This window comes from Macroventuria anomochaeta (genome assembly GCF_010093625.1).
Source record: "Macroventuria anomochaeta strain CBS 525.71 unplaced genomic scaffold BU25scaffold_1, whole genome shotgun sequence".
NCBI lineage: Eukaryota > Fungi > Ascomycota > Dothideomycetes > Pleosporales > Didymellaceae > Macroventuria > Macroventuria anomochaeta.
The window spans coordinates 2,015,655-2,043,237 of NW_022985362.1; the positions used below are offsets into that span (position 1 = coordinate 2,015,655).

At 51.1% G+C, this 27,583-nt stretch overlaps 13 protein-coding genes across 13 annotated transcripts; 7 read left to right on the plus strand and 6 right to left on the minus strand.

Annotated features, from left to right (window-relative positions):
- Positions 1 to 349: 349 nt before the first annotated feature.
- BU25DRAFT_381777 (uncharacterized protein) lies at positions 350 to 2,267 on the minus strand (the record flags this gene model as incomplete). Its single annotated transcript, XM_033699679.1, has 2 exons — positions 350 to 1,797; positions 2,050 to 2,267. The coding sequence occupies 2 exons, from the start codon at positions 2,265 to 2,267 to the stop codon at positions 366 to 368; spliced, it is 1,650 nt and encodes a 549-aa protein (XP_033568110.1). The 3' UTR covers positions 350 to 365.
- A 110-nt stretch (positions 2,268 to 2,377) lies between these two features.
- BU25DRAFT_15259 (uncharacterized protein) lies at positions 2,378 to 2,884 on the minus strand. The gene has a single exon (XM_033699423.1). The coding sequence runs from the start codon at positions 2,752 to 2,754 to the stop codon at positions 2,488 to 2,490; it is 267 nt and encodes an 88-aa protein (XP_033568111.1). The 5' UTR covers positions 2,755 to 2,884; the 3' UTR covers positions 2,378 to 2,487.
- BU25DRAFT_381780 (Phosphoglucomutase, first 3 domain-containing protein) lies at positions 2,722 to 4,706 on the plus strand. The gene is made up of 3 exons (XM_033699680.1): positions 2,722 to 2,827; positions 2,949 to 3,250; positions 3,309 to 4,706. The coding sequence occupies exons 1-3, from the start codon at positions 2,775 to 2,777 to the stop codon at positions 4,616 to 4,618; spliced, it is 1,665 nt and encodes a 554-aa protein (XP_033568112.1). The 5' UTR covers positions 2,722 to 2,774; the 3' UTR covers positions 4,619 to 4,706.
- Positions 4,707 to 4,900: 194 nt separating this feature from the next.
- Positions 4,901 to 6,646, plus strand: BU25DRAFT_381783 (Oxysterol-binding protein). The gene is made up of 4 exons (XM_033699681.1): positions 4,901 to 5,066; positions 5,123 to 5,442; positions 5,494 to 5,602; positions 5,655 to 6,646. The coding sequence occupies exons 1-4, from the start codon at positions 5,001 to 5,003 to the stop codon at positions 6,357 to 6,359; spliced, it is 1,200 nt and encodes a 399-aa protein (XP_033568113.1). The 5' UTR covers positions 4,901 to 5,000; the 3' UTR covers positions 6,360 to 6,646.
- A 29-nt stretch (positions 6,647 to 6,675) lies between these two features.
- Positions 6,676 to 7,184, minus strand: BU25DRAFT_381787 (uncharacterized protein). The gene is made up of 4 exons (XM_033699682.1): positions 7,102 to 7,184; positions 7,015 to 7,046; positions 6,905 to 6,969; positions 6,676 to 6,781 (listed from the first exon to the last, which is right to left on the minus strand). Exons 1-4 carry the CDS (start codon positions 7,167 to 7,169, stop codon positions 6,713 to 6,715), a joined length of 234 nt encoding a protein of 77 aa, XP_033568114.1. The 5' UTR covers positions 7,170 to 7,184; the 3' UTR covers positions 6,676 to 6,712.
- Positions 7,185 to 7,286: 102 nt separating this feature from the next.
- On the plus strand, positions 7,287 to 9,539 carry BU25DRAFT_327658 (class II aaRS and biotin synthetase; the record flags this gene model as incomplete). Its single annotated transcript, XM_033699493.1, has 3 exons — positions 7,287 to 7,323; positions 7,374 to 8,016; positions 8,066 to 9,539. 3 exons carry the CDS (start codon positions 7,287 to 7,289, stop codon positions 9,537 to 9,539), a joined length of 2,154 nt encoding a protein of 717 aa, XP_033568115.1.
- Positions 9,540 to 11,799: 2,260 nt separating this feature from the next.
- Positions 11,800 to 12,153, plus strand: BU25DRAFT_321198 (uncharacterized protein; the record flags this gene model as incomplete). The annotated part of the gene is made up of 1 exon (XM_033699471.1): positions 11,800 to 12,153. A coding segment is annotated over one exon (354 nt), but the record flags the coding sequence as incomplete, so codon positions are not given.
- A 1,462-nt stretch (positions 12,154 to 13,615) lies between these two features.
- On the plus strand, positions 13,616 to 14,914 carry BU25DRAFT_427336 (uncharacterized protein; the record flags this gene model as incomplete). The annotated part of the gene is made up of 6 exons (XM_033699973.1): positions 13,616 to 13,636; positions 13,689 to 13,916; positions 13,972 to 14,174; positions 14,227 to 14,315; positions 14,366 to 14,530; positions 14,586 to 14,914. The coding sequence occupies 6 exons, from the start codon at positions 13,616 to 13,618 to the stop codon at positions 14,912 to 14,914; spliced, it is 1,035 nt and encodes a 344-aa protein (XP_033568117.1).
- Positions 14,915 to 15,753: 839 nt separating this feature from the next.
- Positions 15,754 to 16,450, plus strand: BU25DRAFT_465155 (HET-domain-containing protein). The gene has a single exon (XM_033700145.1). It carries the CDS (start codon positions 15,885 to 15,887, stop codon positions 16,164 to 16,166), a length of 282 nt encoding a protein of 93 aa, XP_033568118.1. The 5' UTR covers positions 15,754 to 15,884; the 3' UTR covers positions 16,167 to 16,450.
- A 1,159-nt stretch (positions 16,451 to 17,609) lies between these two features.
- BU25DRAFT_356767 (DUF602-domain-containing protein) lies at positions 17,610 to 18,926 on the minus strand. Its single transcript, XM_033699614.1, has 2 exons — positions 18,332 to 18,926; positions 17,610 to 18,270 (listed from the first exon to the last, which is right to left on the minus strand). Exons 1-2 carry the CDS (start codon positions 18,845 to 18,847, stop codon positions 17,806 to 17,808), a joined length of 981 nt encoding a protein of 326 aa, XP_033568119.1. The 5' UTR covers positions 18,848 to 18,926; the 3' UTR covers positions 17,610 to 17,805.
- A 144-nt stretch (positions 18,927 to 19,070) lies between these two features.
- Positions 19,071 to 21,475, minus strand: BU25DRAFT_381799 (uncharacterized protein). Its single transcript, XM_033699683.1, has 2 exons — positions 20,869 to 21,475; positions 19,071 to 20,820 (listed from the first exon to the last, which is right to left on the minus strand). Exons 1-2 carry the CDS (start codon positions 21,427 to 21,429, stop codon positions 19,177 to 19,179), a joined length of 2,205 nt encoding a protein of 734 aa, XP_033568120.1. The 5' UTR covers positions 21,430 to 21,475; the 3' UTR covers positions 19,071 to 19,176.
- A 1,567-nt stretch (positions 21,476 to 23,042) lies between these two features.
- Positions 23,043 to 23,578, plus strand: BU25DRAFT_417058 (uncharacterized protein; the record flags this gene model as incomplete). The annotated part of the gene is made up of 2 exons (XM_033699923.1): positions 23,043 to 23,136; positions 23,223 to 23,578. The coding sequence occupies 2 exons, from the start codon at positions 23,043 to 23,045 to the stop codon at positions 23,576 to 23,578; spliced, it is 450 nt and encodes a 149-aa protein (XP_033568121.1).
- A 1,848-nt stretch (positions 23,579 to 25,426) lies between these two features.
- Positions 25,427 to 27,035, minus strand: BU25DRAFT_427338 (uncharacterized protein; the record flags this gene model as incomplete). The annotated part of the gene is made up of 3 exons (XM_033699974.1): positions 25,427 to 25,839; positions 26,080 to 26,281; positions 26,442 to 27,035. The coding sequence occupies 3 exons, from the start codon at positions 27,033 to 27,035 to the stop codon at positions 25,427 to 25,429; spliced, it is 1,209 nt and encodes a 402-aa protein (XP_033568122.1).
- Between the last annotated feature and the right edge of the window lie 548 nt (positions 27,036 to 27,583).

Here is a 27,583-nt window from a genome sequence, read left to right on the forward strand (position 1 = left end):
ATGAATGAAGCCAACAACCCCGACGCTTTGACAACTTGGTAAGCATGTCCGTTTGTGGGGACACTGCGTTTGATCAAACTATAACGTACAGACTTTTGAGACAGGCTCGTACTGAAGGGGATGTGGGTGTATGTCTGATCGCGCAAAATCAGCTTGATGAAGCGCGGTGTTGCCTTACTGTGCTTCCGGGTCGTGCACGTTAGTTCGTCCCTGACTGGACGTGGCGCAAGAGAACCTACCAGCGCTGTGTCCTATCCAGCAATTTCATGCGCAGAGCGTTGAACGATCGGTTTACACCAAAATCCTGAAAGGAGACGAGGTGTTGATTTCCAATGTTCAATTAGCTATCTGGCGGTCTGGCGAGGCTATGTCTGCTTGCTGTCGAGCATCGAAAATACATTTGATGTCTGCGGTCTGGCCTGCTGTCGCTGCTCCTGTTTCTTTTTCTTTCGCTCGGCCTCTCGTGATTGTTTTTTCTTCTTCTTGTTGGAGACATGCTCAATAGGTATCTCAACACCAGAAGCCGTATATATCTCTTCAACCATGTTCTTCAGTTGCTCGTACTCGGCTAGCAGCTTTCTTGATTGCCCTGGAACTGTGAATGTATCGGCTATTGAGGACAAATTTGACAGCTGTTTGGCCATTTGCAGTGCAATGTCATCAGTGCCAGTACCACTTGCTCCATGTATGGCTTGGTGGACGGTGATCACTTGCTGGAGCATTCGAAGCGAGTACAGGACCGCTTGCAATCGAGCTGTAAGGTGAATAAATTCCCACGAGTTATCAAAGTCACCATTAAGTATGTGTAGAACGACGGGTACCGAAGGTGTTGTCTTGGAATCCAAGAGAACAATGCTCAGCGCAAAGAGTGGCCACATCAGTCCTGATGCAACGTTCTTGTCACCTGCCCACTTCGATACGCCACTGATGTGTGCCATCATGTCTGACGTTGAGACGTCCAAGTTATGCAAGGCCAGCTCTTGCACGGAAATGCCTTGCGCTTTCCGTCGATACTCGTGGACCGTAGAAGTCTTTGGTGCAAGAATATAATATGCTAGCTTACGGTAGTCCTGACCTGAACTCCATGCAGACGATTGATTAGGATCTTCTACCAGCAACGGTAGGTAGACTAGTGGTGCTGGCGAACCATCGAGGGCTTGATGGACGAACTCGGATGTTCTGACATCTAGGCTCTGGAGCGGCAAGGGTAAGCCGCTGTCTTTTGAGAAGTGACTTGGGACAGTCGTTCGTCCGGCGTAGCGCCCACTGAAATCAAGGTACGTGTCGGACGTCAAGTCAAGGTTCTGAGCGTCGCGAGTCAGGTCGTCCGAAGTGTGTGATGGTTCTCGACTCATGGCAAATGCAAATTGAGCCAGACTTTGCAACTGCAGCCGTTGGCGTATCTGCTCTGGGCAATATGACTTGACCCCTGTTGTAACGTCTGCATCTTGGAAAAAGACGATCAGTGTTTCAGCAGGATAACTGTAGAGAAGCAAGTCTGTGTCGCTCGTGAAGATGATCGAGCGAGCATGGTCCTTAGCATGCAAGGCGCACCAGTCATCTGCTTCTCCAGGTTCGATACGGGTTCTTGACGCAAATGGAGTTTCGAGTAAGGCTTCCCTCAATGACGGAGCCAGAAATGCATGCAGGATCGATCCAAGGTAAGCTGGTACTGGACAGGATGATGTGGGGTACTGGACTCGATAATTCCGTACTCTAGAGTTATTCTGCTCCAACCGATGTATCCGCTCGTTTCTTTTCGAAGGGGGCAAGGCTCCGTCGAATACGATCTTAGACCTAGCATACACTGATCAGCCAGGATACATTAACAAGAACCATTGTGTGTCAATCGTGCTATTGGAAGACGCTGCTTGTCAAGTGAAAACCATATCCACCATTGCAGAACAACTGCAGTGATGGCAGGATGTGATAGTAGGCTGGGTGTGACGTTGACTGAACATGCGCCTTACCAGTGTAGTACGTCCCATTCACTTGGTCCCAGTTCGAATACCAGTGTATCATGGGTCAAAAATAGTCGTGGTCACTCACACCTTAATATTGGCAGTCTCCAGTGAATTTAGCCAGCGGATGGCTTCAGTGTTGATGTCTGCATATGATGGAACTCTCGGCGAGCCAGCGAGGGCCAACTTGTGAGCATGATAGGCAAGCGAAGGACCATCGATAATTGCGTGGTATCCATCCAGTTGCTGAGCAGAACGACATTCTGCATACGGCTCGGAGCGTCTGGCAAGTCCAGGAATGCCCATGGCGGTGAGAAGGTAGTCACTGCAACGTTCGATGTGTTCGGAACAGCCTCAAACCACCGGCACTAATCTTGCGTAGGCATGTGCGAGTGTTGAATGGTTCTTGAACTTAGGCGAATTGATCTTCCTCGTGTTGGGATGGAAAAAGACGTCTGGACTGTGCGGCAAATGATGGGGGAGTCCGTGCACGACAGGCCAGGCCGAGCCGAATGCTGGAGAACGGCTAGACAGCCTCAAGCCTTGCCGTGAGATTGTCTTTGCGGGCGGGTGTTGAGCAAACGAAGACGAAACCGTTGAGGAAAGTTGGCAGTTGAGGCGTGTGAGGACGCGGATCCTTTCCTGCGGAACTTCTAGTGGTTGCCAATCGACGCTTGGGCGGCGTCATCCCGTAGTGGGGGTAGGCACGAGCTGGTGCCCCTCTTGAGCTCAAAACACGCCTGCGGTCGCTCAACCAACGCTTCAATTCCCCCAATTCTCCTTGAAACAACATACAAAAAATACTCAGACATCATGAGCGTGAGAACGGTCGAGCTTCAACCCTTCCAGGACCAGAAGCCCGGAACGTAAGTGCTCCAAGCTTGTTGTCGTTGTCTCCAATGGCATGATCCAGCTGGCCCCAAAGTTCTGCCATTGCAATTGGCAGCATTTCACCTACTCTTCAAACATCGAACTAACAGTCGTCAGCTCTGGTCTACGTAAGAAAGTTAAGGTTTTCCAGAAGGAGAACTACTCCGAGTCGTTCATCACCAGCATTCTCAAGTCGATCCCTGAGGGCGCCGAGGGTGCTTTCCTCGTCATTGGTGGTGATGGTCGTTTCTGGAACCCTGAGGTCACACAGAAGATTGCCAAGATCAGTGCAGCATACGGCGTCAAGAAACTGTTGATCGGTCAGAACGGTATTCTCAGTACTCCAGCTGCCAGCCATGTCATCAGGATCAGGAAGGCTACTGGTGGTATCCTGCTCACTGCCAGTCACAACCCCGGAGGTAAGCATTCACAGCAATGACAAGGAAGAAATGGTAGCAGTACTGACCATTATTACAGGTCCTGATGAGGACTTCGGTATGAAGTACAACCTGGCCAACGGTGCCCCCGCCCCCGAGAGCGTCACCAACAAGATCTTCGAGACCTCCAAAACTCTCACCTCCTACAAGATCGCCGACATCCCCGACGTCGACCTCAGCAAGATTGGCACACAGAAGGTTGGCGACCTTGAGGTCGAGATTATCCACTCGACCAAGGACTACCTTGAGATGCTCAAGGACATCTTTGACTTCAACCTCATCAAGTCGTTCCTCAAGGAGCACTCAGACTTCAAGGTTCTCTTTGATGGACTAAGCGGTGTCACTGGCTCATACGGTGTCGACATCTTTGAGAAGGAGCTCGGCATCCCCAACAGCACACAGAACTGCGTTCCCCTGCCTGACTTCGGTGGACACCACCCCGACCCCAACCTTGTCTACGCCAAGTCTCTCGTTGATGCTGTCGACAAGAACAGTATCCACTTCGGTGCTGCCAGTGACGGTGATGGTGACCGCAACATGATCTACGGCGCGAAGTCGTTCGTCTCGCCTGGTGACAGTTTGGCCATCATTGCGCACCACGCTGAGCTCATCCCATACTTCAAGAAGCAGGGTATCTATGGTTTGGCACGGAGCATGCCTACATCAGGTGCTATCGACCTTGTTGCAAAGAAAAAGGGTGTCGAGTGCTATGAGGTGCCCACAGGATGGAAGTTCTTCTGCGGTCTTTTCGACTCTGACAAGATGAACATCTGCGGCGAGGAGAGTTTCGGAACTGGATCCAACCACATCCGTGAGAAGGATGGTTTGTGGGCTGTCGTTGCATGGCTCAACATCATCGCTGGTGTCGGACAGCAGACTGGCTCCACACCCAGCATTGCGTCGATTCAGAAGGACTTCTGGAAGACATACGGACGCACTTTCTTCACTCGCTACGACTACGAAGGTTGCGAGACCGAAGGCGCCAACAAAGTCACTGCTCACATGAAGGAGCTGATCACCACCAAAAAAGACGAGTTCGTTGGCTCTTCTATTGCTGGCCGCAAGGTCGTCGAGGCTGATGACTTCTCGTACACCGATCTCGACGGCAGCGTCAGCAAGAACCAAGGTATCTTCGTCAAGTTCGACGATGGTAGCCGCATTGTCGTCCGTCTGTCCGGTACTGGCAGCAGCGGTGCCACCATCCGTCTTTACATTGAGAAGCACACCAGCGACGAGTCCACATACGACCAGGATGCTCAGGACTTTCTCAAGGACAACGTCAAGCTGGCGACAGACCTTCTCAAGCTGCAGGAGTACATTGGCCGCACTGAGCCTGATGTCAAGACCTAAGCAAATTGCCTCTGATCGCAGTCGCCCACGATGCTTTACGCGTGTATGAGCCATGATACTCCTTAAAATTAGCATAGCGAAAGACAATACCATTCAGTTCCGGCAGCCTATTTGTGGCTGCCTGCTTTCCAATTATTCATGTGCTCGTGATGTGCGCACAATTAATGACAGGTTGTTCGTCATGGATCTACGTATTGTGGCTGAGGCGCGACGTCATCCAAATGAGTTCAAGTTCGACCCACCACAATTCCTCCCCGCCGCTCGGACTGGTCGTCACAACAACTCCGCCTGCTGCGCGGAACACAGCAAGAACACCTTTCTGCTCACATTACCGCACCTCTACCTTCCCCGACCTCTATTTTCGTACACATAATCATATAACATGGCTGAGAAAGAAGGATCTGCTGTGCCCCCACAGGCAAAGGGTTCGTGGGGTAGCTTCCTCAAGGTACGGTGGAGATGCACATTCTATTCGCCGAGAAGGCTCATGCTGACCTGGGGCAGTCGATCGCATCCTTCAATGGCGATCTCTCGTCCATGACCGCACCTGCGTTCATTCTCTCCACAACATCTCTCACCGAATTCTCCTCATACTGGACTGAACACCCGTCCATATTCGTCGCGCCTGCCGCCGAGAAGGACCCTGCCAGACGCGCCGCACTCGTGCTCAAGTGGTTCTTGAGTACATTGAAGCAGCAGTATGCCAGCCGAAGCGAGAAGCTGGGTAGCGAGAAGAAGCCGCTGAACCCCTTCTTGGGCGAGCTGTTCTTGGGCAAGTGGGAGGACCAGGCAGGTACCACACAGCTCGTCAGCGAGCAAGTCAGGTACGCGCTCTTTGACACATCTCTTGGTCTCTACTAACTAGCATCGCCTAGCCATCACCCTCCAGTCACAGCGTACTCGATCTGGAACAGCCAACATGGTGTTCGCCTGCAGGGATACAACGCGCAGAAGGCCTCATTTTCAAGCACCATAAACGTCAAGGTCAGTGTTTCCGCGGTTTTGAACAGAAAGACGAAGCTGACTTCCAAAATAGCAAATTGGCCACGCCACTCTCCACATCGACGCTTATGATGAGGACTACCTCATCACCCTCCCCTCGCTGCACATCGAAGGCCTCATCTCAGGTTCTCCCTATGTTGAGCTGAACGGCAGTTCCTACATCACCTCCTCTTCCGGCTACACCGCCAAGATCGACTACAGTGGAAAGGGATGGGTGTCTGGAAAGAAGAACCGATTTTCGGCCTCGCTTTACCCCACAGGAAACGAGAAGGATGTAATCTACTCCGGCGAAGGCCAATGGATCGACAAGTGGGCTATCAAGGATGCTAAGAACAAGTCCACCTTCGCGTCACACGATCCCAGCACCACCAAGACCACGCCTCTCACTGTTGCGCCTGTCGCAGAGCAGGACGACTTCGAGTCCCGCCGCGCGTGGAAGAAGGTTGCCGATGCCATTGTCAAGGGTGACATGGATACAACCAGCGCCGAGAAATCCATTATTGAGAACCGTCAACGCGAGATGCGCAAGCAAGAGCAAGCAGATGGACGCGAGTGGGAGCGCAAGTTCTTCACTCGCACAGACAAGTCACCAGTTTTCGAGCGACTTGCTGCCAAGGTTGGCGAGAAGACCAACGAATCTTTGACAAACGGCATCTGGATATTCGATCAGGACAAGGCGAGTGCTGCAAAATCGCCATTCCACCCGGACGTCAACCCGCCAATTTACGTGCAGAAATGAAGCAGAGAGGCAGTACAGGGATCATCTTGCGTGTTGCAAGACAGAATAATTTCATGAACGAGTGTACTAATTGGGACGATCAGGGTATTGGGTTATCCGAGGAAACGCCTTACGATCGGTAAGATCTTGATCAAATGAAATCGCACCTGCGACCTGTGCGATACGTCTCGAGAACGCGCAGTCACCCTCATCCAGCACTATCGAGACAACACACCGTTTCTCTTGAACATTCATAGACCCTAGCAATACATACTATTATACAAGCCCTAATGAAACATGAATTATACAAATACACACATCTGTATGCTTTTGATCTCTGATTGGAGACTCCCTGTTGAACATTCGCATGGCGTTCAGACGTCCTTCGAATCAGTGCGCTTGTCATTCCCATGTTTTTGCCAGCACTGTCGGAAGATTTCCATCTACGACTGATTGTTAGCTGTGCGCTCTAGAAATGGCGGAACAATTGTCGTCTGCGATGGCTCGGCAGCATCTCGGCGCCCGCGGTTCAACGGTCGAGAAGCTCTGCAACAACATCAACTCACCTCCGCTTTACACGCTCGCCAGTCTTTCTTCTCGTAGTAGCAGTCTGTCAACTTCGCATTCTCGTCTGGACGAGATCAGCGTGTCCTGCAATTGGCACCGCTCAACGCACCTGCACAGCCTGTGCTGAAGATTCTCTTATCCCTGTGCACTCATCAGCCACCACGGTACAGCTACCCAAGACATCAATTGGACGCACCACTCATCTGGCTCATCATCGACCATCATTTGTGCCGCAGCGGCTTGTGCCTTGGTGTCCTTCGACATTTTGAAAGAGCTTAGACGCGAACAGGTGTTGTAGTTCTTACAGCTTGAGCAAGTTACGCGCAGACCTTCACGACGTAGAGTCGGATTATCTCGGCCCCGAGCCACAACGTCACCACCATGGCGACCAGGAAACTGAATGTTTTGGTATATTCTGGTATGCTCACAATCGTTTGTACATTTGAGCGTTCCGCTCACGACCTATAGGGAATGGTAGCACCACCGAATCTGTCCGCCACTGCCTGTACACCCTCCGCCGCTTGCTTTCCCCAGCTTACGCTGTGATCCCTGTCACAGGCGATGTTCTCGTCAAAGAGCCTTGGTTTAGCACTTGCGCACTTCTCGTCTTCCCTGGTGGCGCCGACCTAGGATACTGCCGCACGCTGAACGGCGAGGGTAACCGCCGCATCAGCCGCTACGTCAATGCTGGTGGCTCGTATTTGGGATTCTGCGCCGGCGGCTACTACGGTAGCGCAAGATGTGAGTTCGAAGTCAATGACCCGAAAATGGCGGTCGTTGGAGATCGAGAGCTGGCCTTCTTTCCAGGGATCTGCAGGGGTCTGGCATTCGAGGGGTTCAGGTATGCCAGTGAGGTTGGTGCCAGAGCGGCAGACATCAAGATCGAGAAGGGAGCTTTCAGGGATGTGAAAGAGTGGATTGCTGAGTCCTTCAAGTGTTATTACAATGGAGGTGGCGTGTTCGTTGACGCGAAGAAGCTTGAGTCGAGAGGTGTACAAATCCTGGCTAGTTACACTGAAGATCTACATGTCGACTCTGGTGAGGGCCAAGCTGCGGTTTTATATCGCAAAGTTGGTGAAGGCCATGCCATACTCACGGGACCGCACCCAGAGTAAGCATTCAAATCATCTTTGAAGACCTGTACTGACAGCATCTCATAGATTTGCACCGCAGAACTTGAGCAAGATCCCCAGTCTCCCATCGTACGCATCGTTGATCGATGCCATCACTACTACAGACGCAGACAGAATTGCCTTCTTAGGTCTGATGCTGCAGAAGCTAGGCTTGAATGTCAATGAACAGGAACAAGCGGTACCATCCCTGTCCCGCCTGCATCTCACATCTCACAACTCGACAGCCGTTGCGGATCTCGTCGCGTCTTGGGCCGAAATCATCACTGTAGTCGACGGCGAAGAGTATATTCAAGGGGGCAACGATGTGTTTCATATTGAGAAAGAGGGTAGTGTCTGGGCCGTTAAGGAACTAAAGCGGGCTGTGAGTGCGGTCTCGGAGAAGCTGCCAACGCTTGCATCGACACAGGATAAGGTGCACGAGCAAGATGGAGAAGCTACAGAAAGGGCGAATGACGACGAAAACAAGCCAAAGACAAAAGAAGAAGAGATCCAAGAGTGTATCGAATACACCGCCAATTCGGCTTTCGACCAGCTCCTCACATACGACAAAGTCATCAAGACTATCGTTCCACACAGAAACGGTGTTCCAACAAGTCGCGAAACGCCATTCCACCACGAGGCCTTCTACGCCAACCTACACCACTACCACACCAAGCTCCGCAACCCCTCCGCTTCCTTCGGCGCAACTCTCCTCTACGGCGAGGTTGTAACTAGCACGAACACACTCCTCGAAAAGAACCCCTCCCTCCTTCGCAATCTAGCGACCGGTTTTACCGTAACAGCAACGACCCAAATCGCCGGCCGCGGTCGCGGCTCAAACGTCTGGGTAGCACCACCAGGCGCAATGATGTTCAGCACGGTCCTACACCACAGCTTCGCACTCTCGCAATCCGCCCCAGTAGTCTTCACTCAATATCTCGCCGCCCTCGCCATTGTGAACGGCATCCAAAGCTATGCGCCCGGTTACGAGAAGATCCCCGTCAAGCTAAAATGGCCAAATGACATCTACGTGCAGCTTCCAGGAAGCAGCAACAACCCCGTTGTGAAGATTGGCGGCATATTGGTAAACAGCAGTTACTCGGGAAGCAGCTACGATGTTGTCTGCGGCATTGGGCTCAACCTCTCCAACGCCCTCCCCACAACGTCCCTCAATCAGCTCGCCGCCGGTCAAAACCCGCCGCTCAAACCGTTCACGCAAGAAAAACTCTTAGCTTCCATCCTCGCATCCTTTGAATCCTTGTACACCACTTTCTGCACAACAGGATTCAATCGCGATATGGAAGAGCAGTATTACCGTGCGTGGCTACATACAGATCAGATTGTGGAGCTGGAAAGTGAAGGTGGGGTCAAGGCGCGGATCAAGGGGATCACAAGGGATTGGGGATTGCTACTGGCGGAGGAGTTGGGGTGGCAGGATCGCCCGACGGGGAAGGTGGTCAGTTTGCAGAGTGATAGTAATAGCTTTGATTTCTTCAAGGGGTTGGTGAGAAGGAAGTTTTGAGTGGGATAGCTTGAAGGCAGATCATTGGTAAAAGGTGTATTGTTGTAGAGCCGAGAGCGATGAACACTGGAGAGCTGTATAATAAGGGTATACTGCAGTGGATATTGAGGGGATTTAGGAACCGGTTTGTAATCATCATCGGACTGGCAGCTGATTGGCTTGGTTCTTCAAGTTGGTGTCGAATACGTACTGCGAACCATAGCTTGCACGATGATGAAAGAGTCGGATCGAGGCAGATTGTATTGGTGCTTAGGAAGTTCGATGCCGTCCTCGATGTCTAGTTGTTTTGTAAGATCGGAAGCCATGGTGTAGAAGGAGCGATGATGTTGAAAGAGCGATGGTGTTGAAGGAAAGGGGCATGGTGCGTACCATGGTTCTTGAGTCGACAAGTCCTGCGTTTATGAAGACGCCATAGTAAGATACCGAGTGGAACATGTGTGGCTAACAGCGTGACGAAGGCAATGATGGCTTCGATGGGCCAAGCCACGGTAATCTGGGAGGTTGGAGGTTTGTTCGTGAACCAAAGAAAGAGGGCGTGACATCTTGGTCGGAATATGTATGTCAGGTTACGATTTTGGGAAGAGCACGGTGCGAGTCGAGGAGGCGCAGGAGCATTTTACGATTTGTTTATAGTTTTGAATTACAATTCTGGATGCTGATGGTGGCCTTGGTCTCGGCTTCTGATTGGTTGTGTAATTCTTACGATTCTGTGAAGGGACGACGCGGATCTCTTGGGCGCAGGACCGAAATATGGATTTTGTATCATTGGCTATCTCCTGGAGCCTGCATGGGTCGCTTAGCAGCATGCCGGTATGCCTTTTGCATTTGCGACTGTGTACGAATGAGGCTGAGGTCGGCCGCTGGGAAACAAAGTTTACGATTCTGGGGTCATTCGCTACTGCAGCTCACGATCAACCTTGCACCCACAGCATCCCAATTGGCATCTTCTTTCAACAGATTTATGACGAGTCATCTCGGTCCCGGCGTTCCGATATGTGCGCTGTGCTGCACCGGTAAAGCAGCTTTCAGCCTTGCGTGTGCTCAGCGGGAGGATAAATAAACGCTGCCCCCGCCTGATCTTCATTGTTCATCACGAAAACCGAAATATCGAACATGGCCACCGAGCCTTCAGTCAAGCCGCGAGGACATAAGATCCCAGACGGAAAATGGGACAGCTACCGTTAAGACATCCTTCGTCTCTGGCTAGAAGATGGTAATGAGAGCAAAACAATGGATGACATAATCGAGATCATGAGAAGGGAACACAACTTCATAGGCACGTCAGTACTTGCTTGACAACGGATGAGTGACCACTAATGTATATCTAGAGCTTTACAGTTTCACCATCAACTAGTCAAGAAGTGGTCAATCTGAAATAATGTCACCAAAAACGAGTGGCGCAAACTTTACTGGGACAAGCTGGACCGTAAGAAAGTACCAGAAGGGACTAAATTCCTGTTCGCCAGCGGTCCATTGCAGTGTTTGCCAGCAGCCCGCTGCACTGATTGTCTAGCTCATTCGGTTAGTTCGGTTTGCTTCCCCACCCCTTCACTTCACTGCTATCCCTCTACAATACAGTCTCGATCGATTCCTGCAAATAGCTCAACAGATCAACCAACTCAATTATCTCAAACCTTCCACAAGTTCAATGGCCGACTGATCTCCAATGAGACGAAAATTAGAGAATGGGAACGTTACGGCTTTGCCTCAGAAAGCCGGCCTAGAGGTGAGTGATTATTACGACGTCGAAGCTCATGACTGATTGTGTTAGGATTGAGCTCACTACGTGAACCTTTCGAATACCAGCCATGTGATACCGTGTATGCTGCAAACAGGGTAGAACAACCGACAGGGGTGTTGGGTACGCCTCCAGCTCGTGTCCATGTCGACGCACAAGACCTCGATCCGTCGACAAGTTCTGTGGTGTTAAGAATCGCCATTCATAGTCGCGACTATACGCTCATCAAGATCCTAGCCAAATTTACAGATATACACGGTGTAGAAAAGGTTGGCCAGAATGAGCGCGACTTGAACTGCGTAGATCCTTTTGGCGAAGCTATCTTTCGAGATGACTGCGCTGCAGTCAGGACCTTGTTGGGCAATGGAGGCAATCCTAATGCAATAGTTGCTTTCGAAGGGCTAGAACAACACACACCCCGGTTGGTCAACTATAGCTACCTGTCATGAATGACCGCTCTTTTGTTCGCTGTCGATATCGGAAATCTTTCCATGGTACAACTCCTTGTGGAGAAGGGAGCGAGTATCAATCAAAACGAGCATGGGACTACTGAGGACGCCCTTGCAAAGGGCAGCCGAAATGGTTGACTTTAATATGGTACAATGTCTCATCGCAAATGGAGCCATTGTCGACACTGCTTCAATGTATGGGGCCGATACAGCACTGCAGTTGGCTGCTATGAGCGGCCGTGTTGGCATTGCGACGCTCTTAATTGAGCATGGCGCTGATGTAAAGTATCCTCCAGCAAGGGGACCCGGAAGAACAGCATTTAAAGCAGCAGCAGAACGGTGTCGTCCAGACATGACGCATCTTCCGATTCAATACGGCGCTCAACTTGATCTGGGCGTGGTGCAAGAAGTTGAAGAACTGTACGAGACCAATAATCCAAATGATGCGGACCTAGGTATTACATCTCGATGGCGGACCGTGTGTGCTACTCGCACTCAATACGAACGCACCGTACAGTTTGCGGAAGATCGTGGCGAATACGCATCGAAGAGAATCGTTCAAAGTCTAGGCAGACAACTTTGGGGAGGCTTGATAATAGCTTTCTGAGAACTGAGAGTTGAGCTGTGCGGACTTCTCCGATAGATCAAACAGACAACGGTCGCGAAGGGATTTTGGGTGCAATGTTCGTCGAGATCACGTATACGGAAGCATATAAGTGCTACTTGCCTGAGGCAAGTTGAGTAACAAGACACATTGGCTGTTACTACGTAGCGGAGCATTGCATAGCTTACAACGAAGAAAGAATGATCGCCATTTGCAAGGATGCCAGCTTTGCTCTTTGTTAGGTCGAAGCGAAGAGAAGAGGTCAGCGCTTCGAACAGAGCGTTTCCTAAACAGTTCTGCAATAGCATTGTTCAAGTCTTCAATCTGCCAACAAGACTGGACCGTGAAAGGAACCACGCGTCATGCCGCGGAGGATCTGCCGCGCCGAGGCGCCACCGGACGGGCCCAAATCTTCGTATGATTCTGGGGGATCTGGATCCTCAACCACGCATCACGGACCTCGAAAACACGCCACAGCGAGAACAACAACCGAAAACCTATGCACTAGAAGCTCCAATACGCTTCAATTGCCTCCTTATTGACTAGCCGGCTGCAGATATTCTGGTCGTCCAGCGACAAGGCTCCGGCGCGGCAGAGCAAAGGTCCAATTGGAAGAAGTGAAGCGACTGCCACACCAAGGATGTACCATAATAATGCCATGCGCATTGTCCCTGCGTTTCGATGTGATTGCTCTGTGGATGCTCTGACCTCACGTTCACGACTCGAGTTGTTGCAAGAAGCGACTCAGATGGATCCCAACGACAATTGTACGACAAAAACGACATGACGAGATGGAGTGCTTGTAATGCGCAAGCTTGCAGAACCCGCAGACCGTTACTGTTGGTCGCGTTACTTCATGATACGGATATGAAACTCAGATTTGAAAAGCTCGATGCTCTTATACATCACGGACAAAGTCGAAATTTGCAGGTGTTTCGAGAGCGACGAATGCAGTAACAGGACAACACCAAAGATAACGGAGCACATCTGCTGCTGGTATTATGGTTGAACGCCTACCCCCGGACCTACATGAAGCTACGCAAGTCATGGTCGTAAGGCGGCACGTAGCGCAATGTCGCATACCTTCGGTGGTAACAAAGAAGGGGCACGCCTAAAACCGAAGCACTCTCATTCCTAGAAGGAACTCTTCTTCCAGTTCGACTCCCGCACCATAGCATTCACACGTTGCGCCTGCGTGTGGGCTTACCATCAGATCCACCAAGTGTTCGTGTAGAATAGTCACCTCTTATGTGCACAAGCGCATAATTACGCAACTGCTGGCAAGATGCAGATCGTAGCGTCAATCGCAAGTATACACGACCTTACGAACGATTCTCGGCATACTGACGTGAAGTCAGGTTATACAATTTGTGCTGGTCGTACTCGCACTAGCGATCACTGTCTTACGATGCTACATCCGCATATTCCTCGAACGCCGCACGCTGACCCTCCCGGACTATTTTGTCTGGGGAGGATGGTTCAGCACCCTCGGTTTCTGCATAGGGTCGATCATAGCTCTCAACATACAGATAAAGCATCCACTGGTCGAACCTGACCTCTTGACAGATTCGGTCGCTTATCTGAAGGTGCGTACAGTAGTGCCAGACTGCTGAGGATACCACTAACGGTCCTCGCGTCTAGACGGTGTTCATAATGTGCTATTTCTTCAACTTCGGACTGTACTTCCCGAAGGTGTCCTTAGTCGCGTTCTACTGGTGGTTGATCCCGCTTGGTTTCCGACGTCTTCGAATTGCTGTCTACGTAGGCGCAGCGTATGTAGGATGCTGCTTTATCGCGACTTTGTTGTCAGACACGTTACATGCTCCGCGGATTTCAGACAACTGGTAAGTTGACTACAGTGCGACTGAGATTGCAAAACTAACGATTGTCGTCCAGGTCGATAGAAAATCAGCTGAATTCCACCTGGAACTCGTACATCACCTTTGCTATCAATTGGTCCATGAACTGGTCCACTGACCTCCTTTGTACGTTCGGACCGCATCTATGGTCAAGCCCGTCACTCACTAGGTCGCAGTGTTCATTCTTCCCTTCTTCATAGTCAACTGCCTCAAGCTGCGCAAGCGCCAGAAGATTGCCCTCTGCGGAGTGTTCTCGATCGGTCTAATCACCATTGCGATCAGTCTGGCACGTTTCATCGTGTATACGGTGACGGATTATAATGTCGACGACGCATCTGGCAGTCAGTAGGCCTCAATCTCTAGCAAATCTGCGAATCTTTCACTGACATTCAACAGACCTTTGGTGTACAGCCGAAATGTGCACAGCAACCATCGTCGTCTCCTTGCCCTCCCTCAAAGCCCTCATCGTTCGCTCCTCATCAAATAACACCACATACCCCCGCAGCACCAATGGTTACATGCAACACGCCGGCTCTAAGCCTTTCAGCAACCACGGAGTATCCATATCGCATGTTCAAGGTGTCAGAATCAGCGATGACGAATTGGAGCTTGTCTTTCAGGGATCTCGGAACCCATCTCGAGCAACAAGTTCGACCAGACCGGAAGATGCGAAAGATAATGTGATAGTTACGACAGAATGGAACGTAACGACCCATGCTGTATGAAAGCTGTAAGGGGATGTATACATAAATAATATAAGTAATGAAAACAAACCAAAGAACATGCAACAACTTCGTGACATAGGAGTGGCAGCGTTGTCTGCGACCTGAAAGGAGAAATTGGAATGCTTACTGTAGTCATAGCACCGTCCGCGGCCATCAAACCTTTGTTTCGAACATACGATGCGCGTGGAAGGGCAGGAGATCTATGATGCGAAAGACCATGCTGGTGTGCACGGGTATCTGCACCTGAGGCAAGTATAGCCGAGGCTCGAGAAATGGTCCTCTTCACAACTCATGTTCAACATTCTGACTTCCCACACCAGTCCAACTTCTCATCCATCTTTAGTGCTTGCATCTCCGGCGCTTCCTAAGAGCATGCAGTCATTATCCAATAGGAGAAGAATGCGGATCCTACGACCCACTTTGTGTGGTGTGAATCACCACAAGCTTACTCAATGTGCATCTGCACGGGGCAGCCTTGCACTGCCCCTCCGATCTGCTCTCCTTCGTACAATCTCGACTTCATATCTGAATACTTCCTCAGTGCATAGGTTGACTTACGATGATAATGAAGAATATTTCGGATAGTCTCCCCAGATACGCTTGAGAGTTCGTTATTTCCTACCGATGACAAAGACAGGGCGCAGGGCATGCGGAGCATGAGGGGCGGTTATCTGAAAGGAGAAAAGGAGGATCCAGAATGGCACGAGGTGCCCTTCAGGCACGCTTCTCTGGCCCACAAGAAGAAGTCGATACGACTGGTACACACATGTCCGACACCGGCTAAGAACACCAGAGCGTACAATGCCTACGGGGCTGTCCACGCCATCCAATCACCTCAAAGCGACATACATTGCGAGATTCGTCACTGCGAGCTCCGTTCAGATATGAGGTCTATTGAATACTCCTGCTTGTCTTACGTTTGGGGGCTCGACAAACCAACGCGACGGATATGGATTAATGGCAAACCGTTATGGACTCGCCAAAACTTGTGGGATTTCTAGTCTCAGCCAGGGAATGTTATTGCTCGACATGGTTCTGGATTGATGCGCTGTGCATTGACCAAGATAATGTGGACGAGCGCAACCATCAGGTGCAACAGATGGGTGAGATCTTCTCTTGTGCTCAACAAGTCTTCGCGTGGCTTGGGAACAACCAGAATATTGCCGGGTTCCTTGCCAAATTCGGCCATACTCGAGGACTGGACGCTGGATACTTCGCATTCTACGGAGCCTTGTACTGGAGTCGGGCGTAGATAACGCAAGAAATTGCTCTTGCCCAGCAAGTGGTACTTGCAGCGGGCGCGCAAGAACTGCCCTTGAACTCACTGGCTCTGCCGAAACCGAATCGAAAAGGTCGTAGCTTGCCTGAACACGCAAAGAATTCAACGTTTCATCCTGCCACCATTCAGAGGCTGCGTGGCAGAAGTCGCATCCACCATTTACACCACTATAAGCTTAAGGAATGCCACGACATTCATGACCGCTTCTTCTCTCTATTGTCTCTGTGCGGAGAGGGCAGTAATCTGGAAGTCAATTTTAAGCTGTCCTGTCAGGAGCTGGCCAGTCGAATTTTAAAGGAGTGCCCGAAATCGTTCTGTCTCTGTGTCATCCGCATAGTCGCACATGCCTTACCTACGAACACCAAGTGGAGAATCCGGCAGTCTGTGTAACTACCTCGGCGCTGCCGCTTCTGAGGCTTGCTTACCCACAGTATGGCATTGCCAGTAATGTCCCGACTCAGAGATTCTTCACTCAGGTCTACATTCCAGTATTGATTGGCCCGTCCTTTAATGGTCCAGTAGGGAGCATACCACTTCAAAAGATCTGTGGATTCTATGGCCTCGATCCTGAAGAACCTCGGCTTGAGCTTTTCTCTGTTGCTGCCGGCTATTCCGTTTGCTTATTGACGAAATCCGAAGAGGACATTGCAACATACTACGAAGGAAGCGACTGCCACATTGAGCTTGCGAGCGACAGAGACAGCTATGTCGCGAGTTTGTCTCTAGATATGTTACGCAACATCGCTTGTCAAGGCATATATGATGGATAATGCGACCGAGTCGCACTTCGTGCAGAATGGCTCTGTGAGGACTCTATCTACAGTGTCCTCAGGCTATGCCATGGCTGAGATTCTACTGACATACTTTGATCGTGGGTCCGGGCTCCAGACCCTTTGCCTATGACTTCGTCAAGAGCACGTCCGGGCCAACTCTGCCTCTGGCTGGCGACAGATACATGCCTCATCCGAGGGTCCTCTTTCAAGCATGGAATAGCGAGGGATCGTCAAACATGAATCGTTGCTAGCAGATTATACATACCGTGCTATCTTCGCCATCATCTATACATCATTCACATCACTGTTCAACACGATGTGATTAGGATAGACACTAATTTCTACCGATGTGAACAAGGTTGGGGATCCCCACATTCCAGAGCAATGGTCCGCGGGCGGTGCTCGAAGTATCGGCGGGTTCATCATCGGTCATACGCACGCCTGTCTGTGTGCACCGGAAACACTAAAATGCCGATGTGAGCTTGATACACTCACTCCACACCAAAGACACTGCACGAACAGTTTCGTTTTGAAGAAGTTGTAGCGAGACATCTGCTTTTCTGGAGCGCCTGGAAGGAAGGAAGGAAGGGAAGCCAGGCAACATACTTATGTAGCATCTAAATCTACAGCGAGAGACATATTACTAGGGTGTGCCCGATTTCAAATACTGACTTAAACATTATTGTCAAGGACAGAGGTCACTTATTCACATCTCCTCAATTTACAAGCTTGTAAGCCTCATGCTCCAGTCTGCTCCATGCCCAAAACGCCCTGTATGCATATGCCCGTCTTTAACCCTAACCTCCCAATTTCTCGACACCAGGCTCCCCAGACTTCGTTCACTTCTTCCCAATACTAAACCCCCTTGTCATATAATCCGCACTATTCCCCGTACTCGGCTTACTACTCGTCGTATTAAACAAACTTTTAACATTCTCATTCTGCCCCAACTTCCTCCTCTTATTCCGTTCCTCCTGCTCCTCCATGACCTTCCGCGTCAGCGACGCAGTAGCTGAGTTCTTGATGCTGTTGACTGTCGTCTCGTTCTCGCCGTTCGCCTTGGGCTTCGCCTTCCTGTCTTCGTCGGACGAGGATTTAGATTTTGTGGTTGTGCCGTTCGCTTCGCCGCCGTTTGAATCTTTTTCAGCGTTCTTCTTGCGCTTTTTGCTCCCGGGGGCTTTTTTGAGCGCGTGTGTAAGGCCCTTCTCTCGTAGGGTCTTTATCCGCAAGTTTAGCCGTGCGAGATCGGTCGGTAGAATTGGTAGGATGGGTATAACGTCATTCTCGGCATACGGCTCATTGCACTGCTCCTCGTTAGCCCACGTTCTCATGCACTCTGCTCCTAGACCCAGCTCAAAAGCGTACCTGCAGACACACACTCCCCGCAACCTCCTTAACCACACTCCCTGCAAACGCATGCCCGCATGGCACAATATACACCGCCTTCGCACCTGGCCCTAACTCGCGCCCTGTAATAGAACATACCCAGTTCTCACTACTCCCAGATCCCTCCTTCGTCTCCTCTTTACCAACCTCAAACCTAACCTCCACAACATCCTTAAGCCCCTTCAATCTATCCCCCGCACACCCCAACTCGACAAAATGCCCCTCACTCCTCACATCCGCGACTTTCCCAGCTTCTTCCTTCTCGCGCCCATCCTCCTTGAGCAGGAACTCGATAACAGAGTCTTTGTTGTACAGGGTACCGGCGGCGTCGCTGACTACAGGTGCAGCGAGCGGCTTTCGAGAGAGAGGGCAGGTCGACCAGTGGTATTCTTGTTGTTCGGTGAGTTGCTCTTTGGCTTGGGTTGTGGTGAGGGCTTTGGCGGCTTCTTTGACGAGTTCGCGGCGCTTGGGGATAGAGCCGCCGTCATTACCCATGGCGAATGCGTGTTTGAATGGTATGAGGGTGCGGGTGAGATTGAGGCTTCGGAGGCGCAAAGGCGGTGGGTGGGTGGTGAGGACTGGCGAGTTGCGGAGTGGAGGCGCCGGAGGTGGACGAAAATGGAAGCAGAGTCTTGGCACGACCTTCCTCACCTTCAGGAGGGATGCATTTAGGGTTACCATGTGATACAGTACTTACGTAGTGAGAAGTAATTATAGTGTCTATTGATCATTCGTCTGCAGACGCAGGGTATGGTACATGCTTATGTTACAACAGTTCATGGCCGTTGCTTTTCATCCACGACCCGTCTCTTATGCTGTCCGCTTCAATAATACCGAGAGGACGAACGACGGTTGCCCCACGGGTTTCTCTGGTCTTCAGGCTTCGCTTGCCTCGTTCTCCAGTTGCCTCTCTCGTCCTTTGAGCCATGAGAGCGCCATGTGCGTCGCTCATGAGTCCTTTCCTGTGTAGACTCGGCTCCTTCACCTTCTTCATCTTCGTTCAAGAAGCTATGTTCCTCGAACTCTTCTTTCGATGGCTGGTCCTTCCGATCCGGTTCACGAACCTTTTGCTCATTGATCCTCTCGACTTGCATTTGAATGAACGCCGACAGCCTGGCCCTTTCTTTCTTGAAGTCCTGCTTCTGCTCTTCTGCGATCAAATTCGAGAGCAGCAGTCGATCGTAGACACTGTACACTTTCCTGATCGCAGCGAGGGCATCCTGTCGCGCTGAGCCCGTCAGGTAGGTGGAACCTTGCTTATTCTTACCTGCTCCGCCGATACCAAGCTGAAGACGCAGATTCTTCACAATAGGATGAAGAGAGGTGAGTGCATCGATGAGGTTCTGGCCCTTCGCCAACGGGAAAGTGTTCGCAAGATCAGCGTACATGCCCACAGTCTTAGCATCAGCGTCCTCGAAAGTTTTGTTCATGAAGTGGAGGATCTGGCTGGCGTGTCTGAGCGAGTTGTGGTTGTTCTTGTCTCGTACGCAAGTGCTCATGGCGATCCTGAATGTTCCCAGTTGTGGCTGAACACCCTTGTCGAGCATGTCTTTTTGTAGAAGCTCAACGACGGCAGCTGACGATCGGTTCTGACGCAGATTGCGTAGTTGTTGATTCAAGTTGTTGAGATCTGGTCTGACATCGTATGTCGCGGGATCGCCCAGCATATCCCAGTACTTTTGCGCAGCTTTGGGTGCGGCGATCTTCAGACACGCTTCTTGCACCATAGAAAGTGTGTTGTTGCCAGGTTTGACAAAAGCAAGATGCTTCGCTAGGCTGCCTGTAAAAGGCAGGAACTCCTCTCCGCGCGTCGCAGACTCTCCAGGTGCCAGGTGATCATCGTCGAATTTGTAGTCCTCCGGCACATTTGGTGCGCGCAGTTGGTGGAAGCCAGCTTCCTTTCGTGCTGCCGTACCCAGTCGAGGCACAAGTCGCGGTATGTCCATGGTCTGCTCAACCAGAGAAAGCACATCGTCCCAGTCCCGTGGTCGCGCTCCTAGCAGAAGAAGTCTCCCCATTGAGCACACCAATTCCTCGTCAATGACAAGATCAGCGTTCCTCCATTTGCCTATAATGTCTTCCCATAGCCGTCTGGCTTCCATGACACTGCGCTCTTTCCTGGCCGCTGCCTCCTCTTCAGACTCGTCCCTCGGCGCACCGAGGAGCATGCTCTGTCGAATCGCGTTGATTATGGTGTTGTAGGTGGTGGCATTCGCTGCTGCAGGGCCCGTTTCTGGGATCTTCGCAGCTATGCCCCATAGCGCATCCATGTCCAGCGCTCTTGCGCATACTCGCAGTGTGGCGTTCGTGTGTATAATCGACGGTTCGACTCGAGAGTTCGGTGCGTAGAGGGAGTGGTATACCGAGAGGGCCTTCTCGAGGACACCTGAGGTATGCGCATTTATCGAAAGCCCTCGTAGAAGGATCGTGTACGTATAGGAGTCGGGAAACTGTGCGCGCTTCTTCATCTACATCGAGTTAGCACCCTGTCGCATCTCAGATCTAACCGTACGTACGTCGTTGTAAACCTTCAGCGCAGAGCCAACCTGCGACTTGGCCAGGTAGTAGTCGATGATGTGATTCCAACTGACCACACATGCCATGGAGTGGCTCGCCATCTGCACTAGCTGCTTCATCTCAACCACTTTGTCCTTCTTCAATTCCGCCTGTACAAACTGGGCGAGGTCTAGTGGGTCTTGCAGATACCGCAGTTCTCGTTTCCTCCTATTCCAGTCGGTTTCTGACATGCTCGTGTCTCTTTTGCCCAACGTCATCAAGTTTGGAGTCTCTTGCCTCTCAGCATCTCTCGAGGATGATTGCCGTAACGCCGCTCGTTCACGGTTCCTCTGATTTTCTGCAACTGCCGAGTTCTTCCATGGCTCGTCCCTGCTTTTCGATAGCTTCTCGACCCTGGCGAGGTAGTGAGGGCGTGTGTCGGTTTTGCGAACGTTGGTGCTCTCGAGCCGTTGCTGGCTATGGCGAAGAAGTGGAATTACATTGCGGTGAAGACGTTGGAGGTTAGCTGGGCGATCGAAGGGCTGAACGCATCGCCAGAGGCAGGCGTGACAGTTGAGCATTAGAAGGACGTAGTCTCGACTTATGTCAGGTCAATGTGCATAAGTGATAGTGTTGGTGAAAACATTCAGTTGCACGACTCGAGCACACTAGTGGGTCGAATGAGCTCACGTGACTAGCCGAGTCGTGAGAAGGATCCCGGGCCGGTAAAGCGAACATCGACATCAGAGGAGTATAGATGGTTACATTTTCCGCAACAAATGTACTTTTCTGTAACCAAAGGCGTTAGAGGGCATAGTACTAGCTAGGAGGGGCTGCTAGACAACCTATTCACAGTCAGTTTAGACAAAAACTAGAAGTTTCTCTTGGTGCACGAATGCAAGTATATAACAAACTTGTCTTAAAGTTAGAGTAAACTAATAGAAATCTGCTGCTAAGTATTTAGCTACTAGCGTTAAAAATAGAGAACTTACAGGCTTTATGTCAGGTTGGTGACCCACCGGAGGCTAATAGCCTCCGCTTGGTAAGAAGCGGGGAATAAATAGAAGTTCTTTCCTACTGCCAATCGGCAGTGATCAGTCTATCCTTACCCTCAATATACACTTCTTGCTACTATGCTGTCTATCTGCCCGTGCCACCCCTATCCGGCTTAACACTTTACAAACGCACTCCTAGGAACGCTATTTACATCCTCAAAAGAAGAGAGTTTTCTACACGTTTATAAGGTAAAGGTTTATTAAGATATACTACAAGGTCTTAGTAGACGCTTTAACAAAGTTTATAGACTATAGATTAAAGGATTAGAATATTAAGATAATTGAAGACAATATGTCTAGCACCTGTTGAAAATATAAGCACCAATAATACGCAACATGGAAAGTAGGAACACTGCCCTTATGGCATAGTGTTCAACCTTGTCAACCAACTTTGTTATTGAAATCCCAACCTAGCTTTTGAACCGAGAGTCTATTCTGTACTACTCACTGCTACCCAGCTGTCACGGTGTTTCACTAGGCAACTACCCCACCCCAATCTTCTGATACCTTACTCATCCCTAAGAACCAATCAAACCGTGCTTACAAGCTTTGCTTAAAGTGCAACTTCAACAAATCTATCTAACGCTAGTTATGGGCAAGCAAGCCGCCAAACCTCTTATAGATACTTGCCGATGTCTAGTAACCACAAAAACTGAAACTATCTAATCCCCTATGTTCGTGCAACTTAGGGAGGTGGTTCTATCAAGCAAGTACCTACCCCGTACCGTACCACAGCTCTAAACAAGGGGCTTGCAGAAGTACCAGAAGTACAATGTACCTTATTCCGACATCACCAAGCTAACCACCGCTCAAAACATTCCATTGCAAGGCTGACGGTCCCTGAACCAACCTTTCCATGCCCTTGGAGCCGAGCAAGCAAGCAGGAAGCCAGGAGATTAGTTCTTATCAAGGAGCCTCGCAGGAGCCGGCGCATAAGAGCCAAGGCAAGACACATGTCCTTAACCTGCGTTAAGTCTAGCAACACAGTCTGATCGGTGACCAGCAAGCCAGCCCTTCCCTCCAAGCTTGAATTCTCCGGCCAACGTGGCGGAACAGACTACTTTCTACCATCGCACACGGCTTTCCCACTCGCACGGCACTGTGTATGCACGAAATGCCTTCGTACAGGAAGACTCGTGATGGCTAGCTTGGTGCGAGCATCAGCGATTCCGTCGCACACGTGTATCGTGGGCGGCGTACGCAAGGAGTGCGCAATGAGTGCGAGGCCTTGCTGTGCGCGCTGTGCTTGTGTCGCATGTCGGACAACAATGGTGATGTTGCTACAAGTATGCTACTGTGCCATTGACTGAGTCCATCAGCTCTGCACAATGCGCATCTCCCTGGGCTACGCTTCCTCTGCTCTTCATCCAGTAAAATGACCCATTTAGAACTTCCCCAGACAGGCAGAGAGAAGCGAGCAAGCACCCGTGAGCAAGCAAGCCCTCCACATTCTTGTGTGGCCTCACCAACTGCTGCTGTGCAATGCACCACACGCTTTCGGGCAGGTTCATCTCACACGCAGCGCGCATGCACCGTCGTGCTAGTCTCCGCCGTCAGCGCGGGAGACTGTTGGGTGCCTTCTGGCATGGTGCTGTCCTGGCAGGTGTTAGCTTGCGCCTACGAAGCGGTGCGAGGCACGGAGAAAAAGCAAGTGCGCAGCCCAACGCCAGTTTAGCTGTGCTTATTGAAGGATCTAAGAAGCCGTTGGCGCTAGCCTTGCTAACGGATATCTTGCATCAAAAGCGAGCCTGCAGGGCTTACTGAAGATCTTAGCGTTTGGTGGTGAAAATGTTTAAATCTGGGGTAGTTTGCATGTCTGAGATTGGAGAAGTTATGGGGGTCCCCGTTGACACTGAAAGACAGCCAGCTTGCCACTGCCTTCGTCACCACTGCACGCCGCAATCATCGGACAACTCACCCATCGCTCACATCCTGCCGTTCCCATCCTCCCGAGTCCTGCCGCACGCATGACCAAGCAAGGTCTGCTCTCGCACTTCATCGCTGCGTAACGGCTCTGGCCAATTGCGGGTCTTGAATCTAGCCCATATGTTGACGACAGAAGATGGCCTATCACGATGGTTACTCCATGTTTTCGGTCACACACATGGGGAATTGTTGCATGCGGAACCGCACGGCCTGAATAACGGCTCTTCGAGAACACAAGGGTCTGAAGTCTGGGCTAGTCTTCGAGAGTATTTGGTAGCGGAAAAGATGCGAAAAGTAGGGATGTATTCTTGTTTGGTATTGGGACACCACTATTATCACCAGTTTCGTCATGGTCCCTTACAACCAAACGTGAATTTGGGGGACCGAGAAATCAGATGTCTCCCAAACTTGTAGTATCATACAATCTCAAGGTAACCTCACCTCTAGACTTGACTTCACCACTGCACGTCATCCCCCTGTGCAATGTCAAATGCTCGTTTGGTACGATTGCAACTCCCCTCACATTCTGCATAATGTACTGCGTGTTCGACTGGCTGCTGCGATCGCTGTCAAGGATGGCAGCTGCATGCGCTACCCAATAAGCCGTCGAAGTCCCCCGTGTATGCATTGCGTTCTGTCGTGCGCCCTGCGACTGCAGAAGTGCCACCAGCCAGCAGTGTGTGGTGAGTGGTGGTCCAGTACGTGGCTGCTGATACGTGTACGCATGTACGCATGTGAAGTGAGGAGATTGTGAAGTGTCAGATTGAATGCTTCCTCCCATACGATGCGACTCAGGTCTCTGCATGTGTCCATGTCATGCTCATGGTCTGAGACAAGCTTACTGGCACCCGGCACTAAATTGCAAACGCGTTGTTTTGCGTCGCGGCAAAGGACGTTCAAATATAGACGGTGACATGCGTGTGCACATGGGTGACGGGTTTCAGTACACGAACGATGTGCAAGGGCGCATCTCAGGCTTTCGAGTCTCATTGCGACGATACTCGTAGCTACTCGACACTTGCGGCGTCCCACGTACACGAGCAGATCAGTGTACGTAATTTTGAAACACAGGCGATAGACACAGGCAGAGGATGATTCGTGAAGCATGAACGACTAATTGTTTCTGTCTGAGCGCCAAATGGATGCATGAAATCTAGGTTCAGTGGAAGAGAATGAAACCAGCATTTTGAGATGACGACGCCCAAAAGTAGAAAAACAGTTAGGTTGACAGACTCGCAGTCGAAGAGATTACCGCCGAATATTTTGAACCGTCGCTCTGCCCACTCTGACACTGCAGCCCTTGACCCTCGACCCGGGATATAGAAGGGAAATCATCTTATTCCTGCCGTGAACACCGTGAAAATAAAAGGATACAGCCGCCGCCGGATGTAAATGCATGTCCCAACCGTTGTATAAAATGCTGAACCAGCCCATGCCCATCCCGTATTGTGATCGATCTGTCGAGTAGGTAGCGAGCGCCTGCGACGAAGGCCTTAAAACTGTCGTTGAAGGATTCGGATCGTCGCTCCCGCTTTGGTGACAGGTCGCTCAGCTTTGCATGGCATTCGTGTCGTCTTTGCTGTATCGTTGGTCAAAATTAATGACCTTGCTGGTACATCTGAGGGTTCTGGCCGTATGGCGACTGCGGATAACTGTTGTTGGGGTTACTACTGGGACTATCGTACGCATTGTTGGAGGTCGCATACTGTGCCATGCCCTCAGGGAGACCGGGACTGTGTGTGCCGTACTGAGGAGCAGCCGATGTGCCAGAGGCAGCCGGCTGGTACCCAATGGGAGGAAGCTGAGGGTGCGAGGGTTGTTGACCTGGTACACCTACAGTCTGACGCATCTGTCCGTAGACAGGCGCCTCAGGAGGGCCACCGTCATGCGCTACGCGTTGCTGTTGCGCATGCTGCTGCATCTCAGCGCGATGACGTTCGTCGTCAGCCTTGCGCGCAGCTTCCTCTTCCTTCTTCTTGGCCTTCCATTCCTTGCGGATTTCCTTGAACTCTGTAATTAAATGTCAGTCATGCACATCAATGAGGTTGAGGTGTTAGTAGACGCCAAGGTAAGTGAGCAAGGGTCGACAGTCGTTAGCTTCCGTCGCCAGAAGCTATCCAGTGTAGTGGGAACACCATCAGATAGGCGCAGCACCAACACAACCCCCAGTGCTAGCTTAGCGCGCCGGGCTGACAAGGGCAACCACAACAACGCGAAATGTCTCAAACTCATAAAAAGCGCAATACATACCTTCTGGTGTTCGCTTCGCGCCGTGCGATTGCATCGTGACGTGCGCATTCAAGTGGTTCAGGGTGCCATAAGCCTTCTCACAGCCGTTCCAGCCGCACTTGTACATGCGCTCGATCTCTTCGTAGCGTCGGCGCGGTCGCTTGTGTTGCTGCGCGCCTGGGATTGGCACGAATGAGTATACAGTGGACAAAGGATGACCTCCCTAAACGCGTCATTAGTATAGATCTTCGCAATTGCGCAAAAATTTGACACGCGAATTGAACTGGCATAAACGCGTCGCACACGTCCGGCGCTGAAGTGTATGCCATTGGGAACGGTAAATGACGCGTCGCAGAAGTCTGCTTTAACAAAGAATAACTTACTGTCGGTGGTCTTTGGACAGGCGACACCATTGCTGGTGCTGGAGGACCCGATGAAGCTGGATGACCATAGTGCATGCCAGGCTGGGGGTATTGTCCAGCCCATTCAGGACGCGACCCATACATGGGCGTTTGCGGGTGTCCTGGGTAATGCTGCATATCGTGGTGAGGGGTATAGGGCGAGTACTGCTGCTGATGAGGGTAGGTTGGGCTCGTCTGGGCGGCGATCGATGGATCTATAGGTACATCGGTGTCAGACTTGAGTTGTTGAGGTTGTTGATGGTCATTGGTTTGACCATCAGAGAGAGGCATTGACGGACTTTGTTGTTGCGCCATACCTCCGGGTGCTTGTCCTTGAGCGCCTGGTTGGTACGAACGTTGAATGTATTCCGGGAATGAACCTGACCGAGCAGACGGTGGAAGGCTGCTGTAGTCGGAGGTAGGAGTGAGGTTCGAAGCTCGAGGGTCTTGTCCTTGCGGAGGATATTGCGCAGCAGATGCTTGATCTGCAAAGGTATCCTCAGAAGGTGGTTCAGGAAACGTTGGGTATGGTGAGCTCAAACCTGACTGCGGGTAATCTTGTTGCCTTGCGTCCATAGACTGTGTACGTTTTCAAGAAGTCGAATTGCACCGAAGCTCTAAGCTGAGAATGGTCGCGCGTGGTGTGGGAAGAGGAGTGACTGGGAAGATATGACGGTTGCAGAGACCGTCTTCGGATGATTTGCCGCGGTCAATGAAAGACAGGCGACTAACCGTACAAAAGCAGACGGAGGGAGCCAAGAATTGCGCACAGCCAGAAAACCGGAGAATGGAAATGTTGTCAGGACACGATAGCGTGGAAGTTAAACGCGGGTGATTTGCAGACGGTGTGTTTTCCAGTGCGCCCAGATGGAAGGACAAGCAGTTCGGCAGATTTAGACCGTCGAAAAGATAACGCACGCTCGAGGCCACCGGGGACAGGGGTGATGACAAGGGTGACAGCCCTCGAATCGTGGAGCGAAGGCGCAGTGAGGTGCAACCTCTGGTTGCACGGCGCTAGCGGTGAATGAGCTTGCTCTGTGGGCCGGTGGGTACTGGGGCGAGCGTGGATTTGGAAGAGGCACACGCTAGCAGCTTTTGGGTGGCGCAAAATTTGGTACGGACAG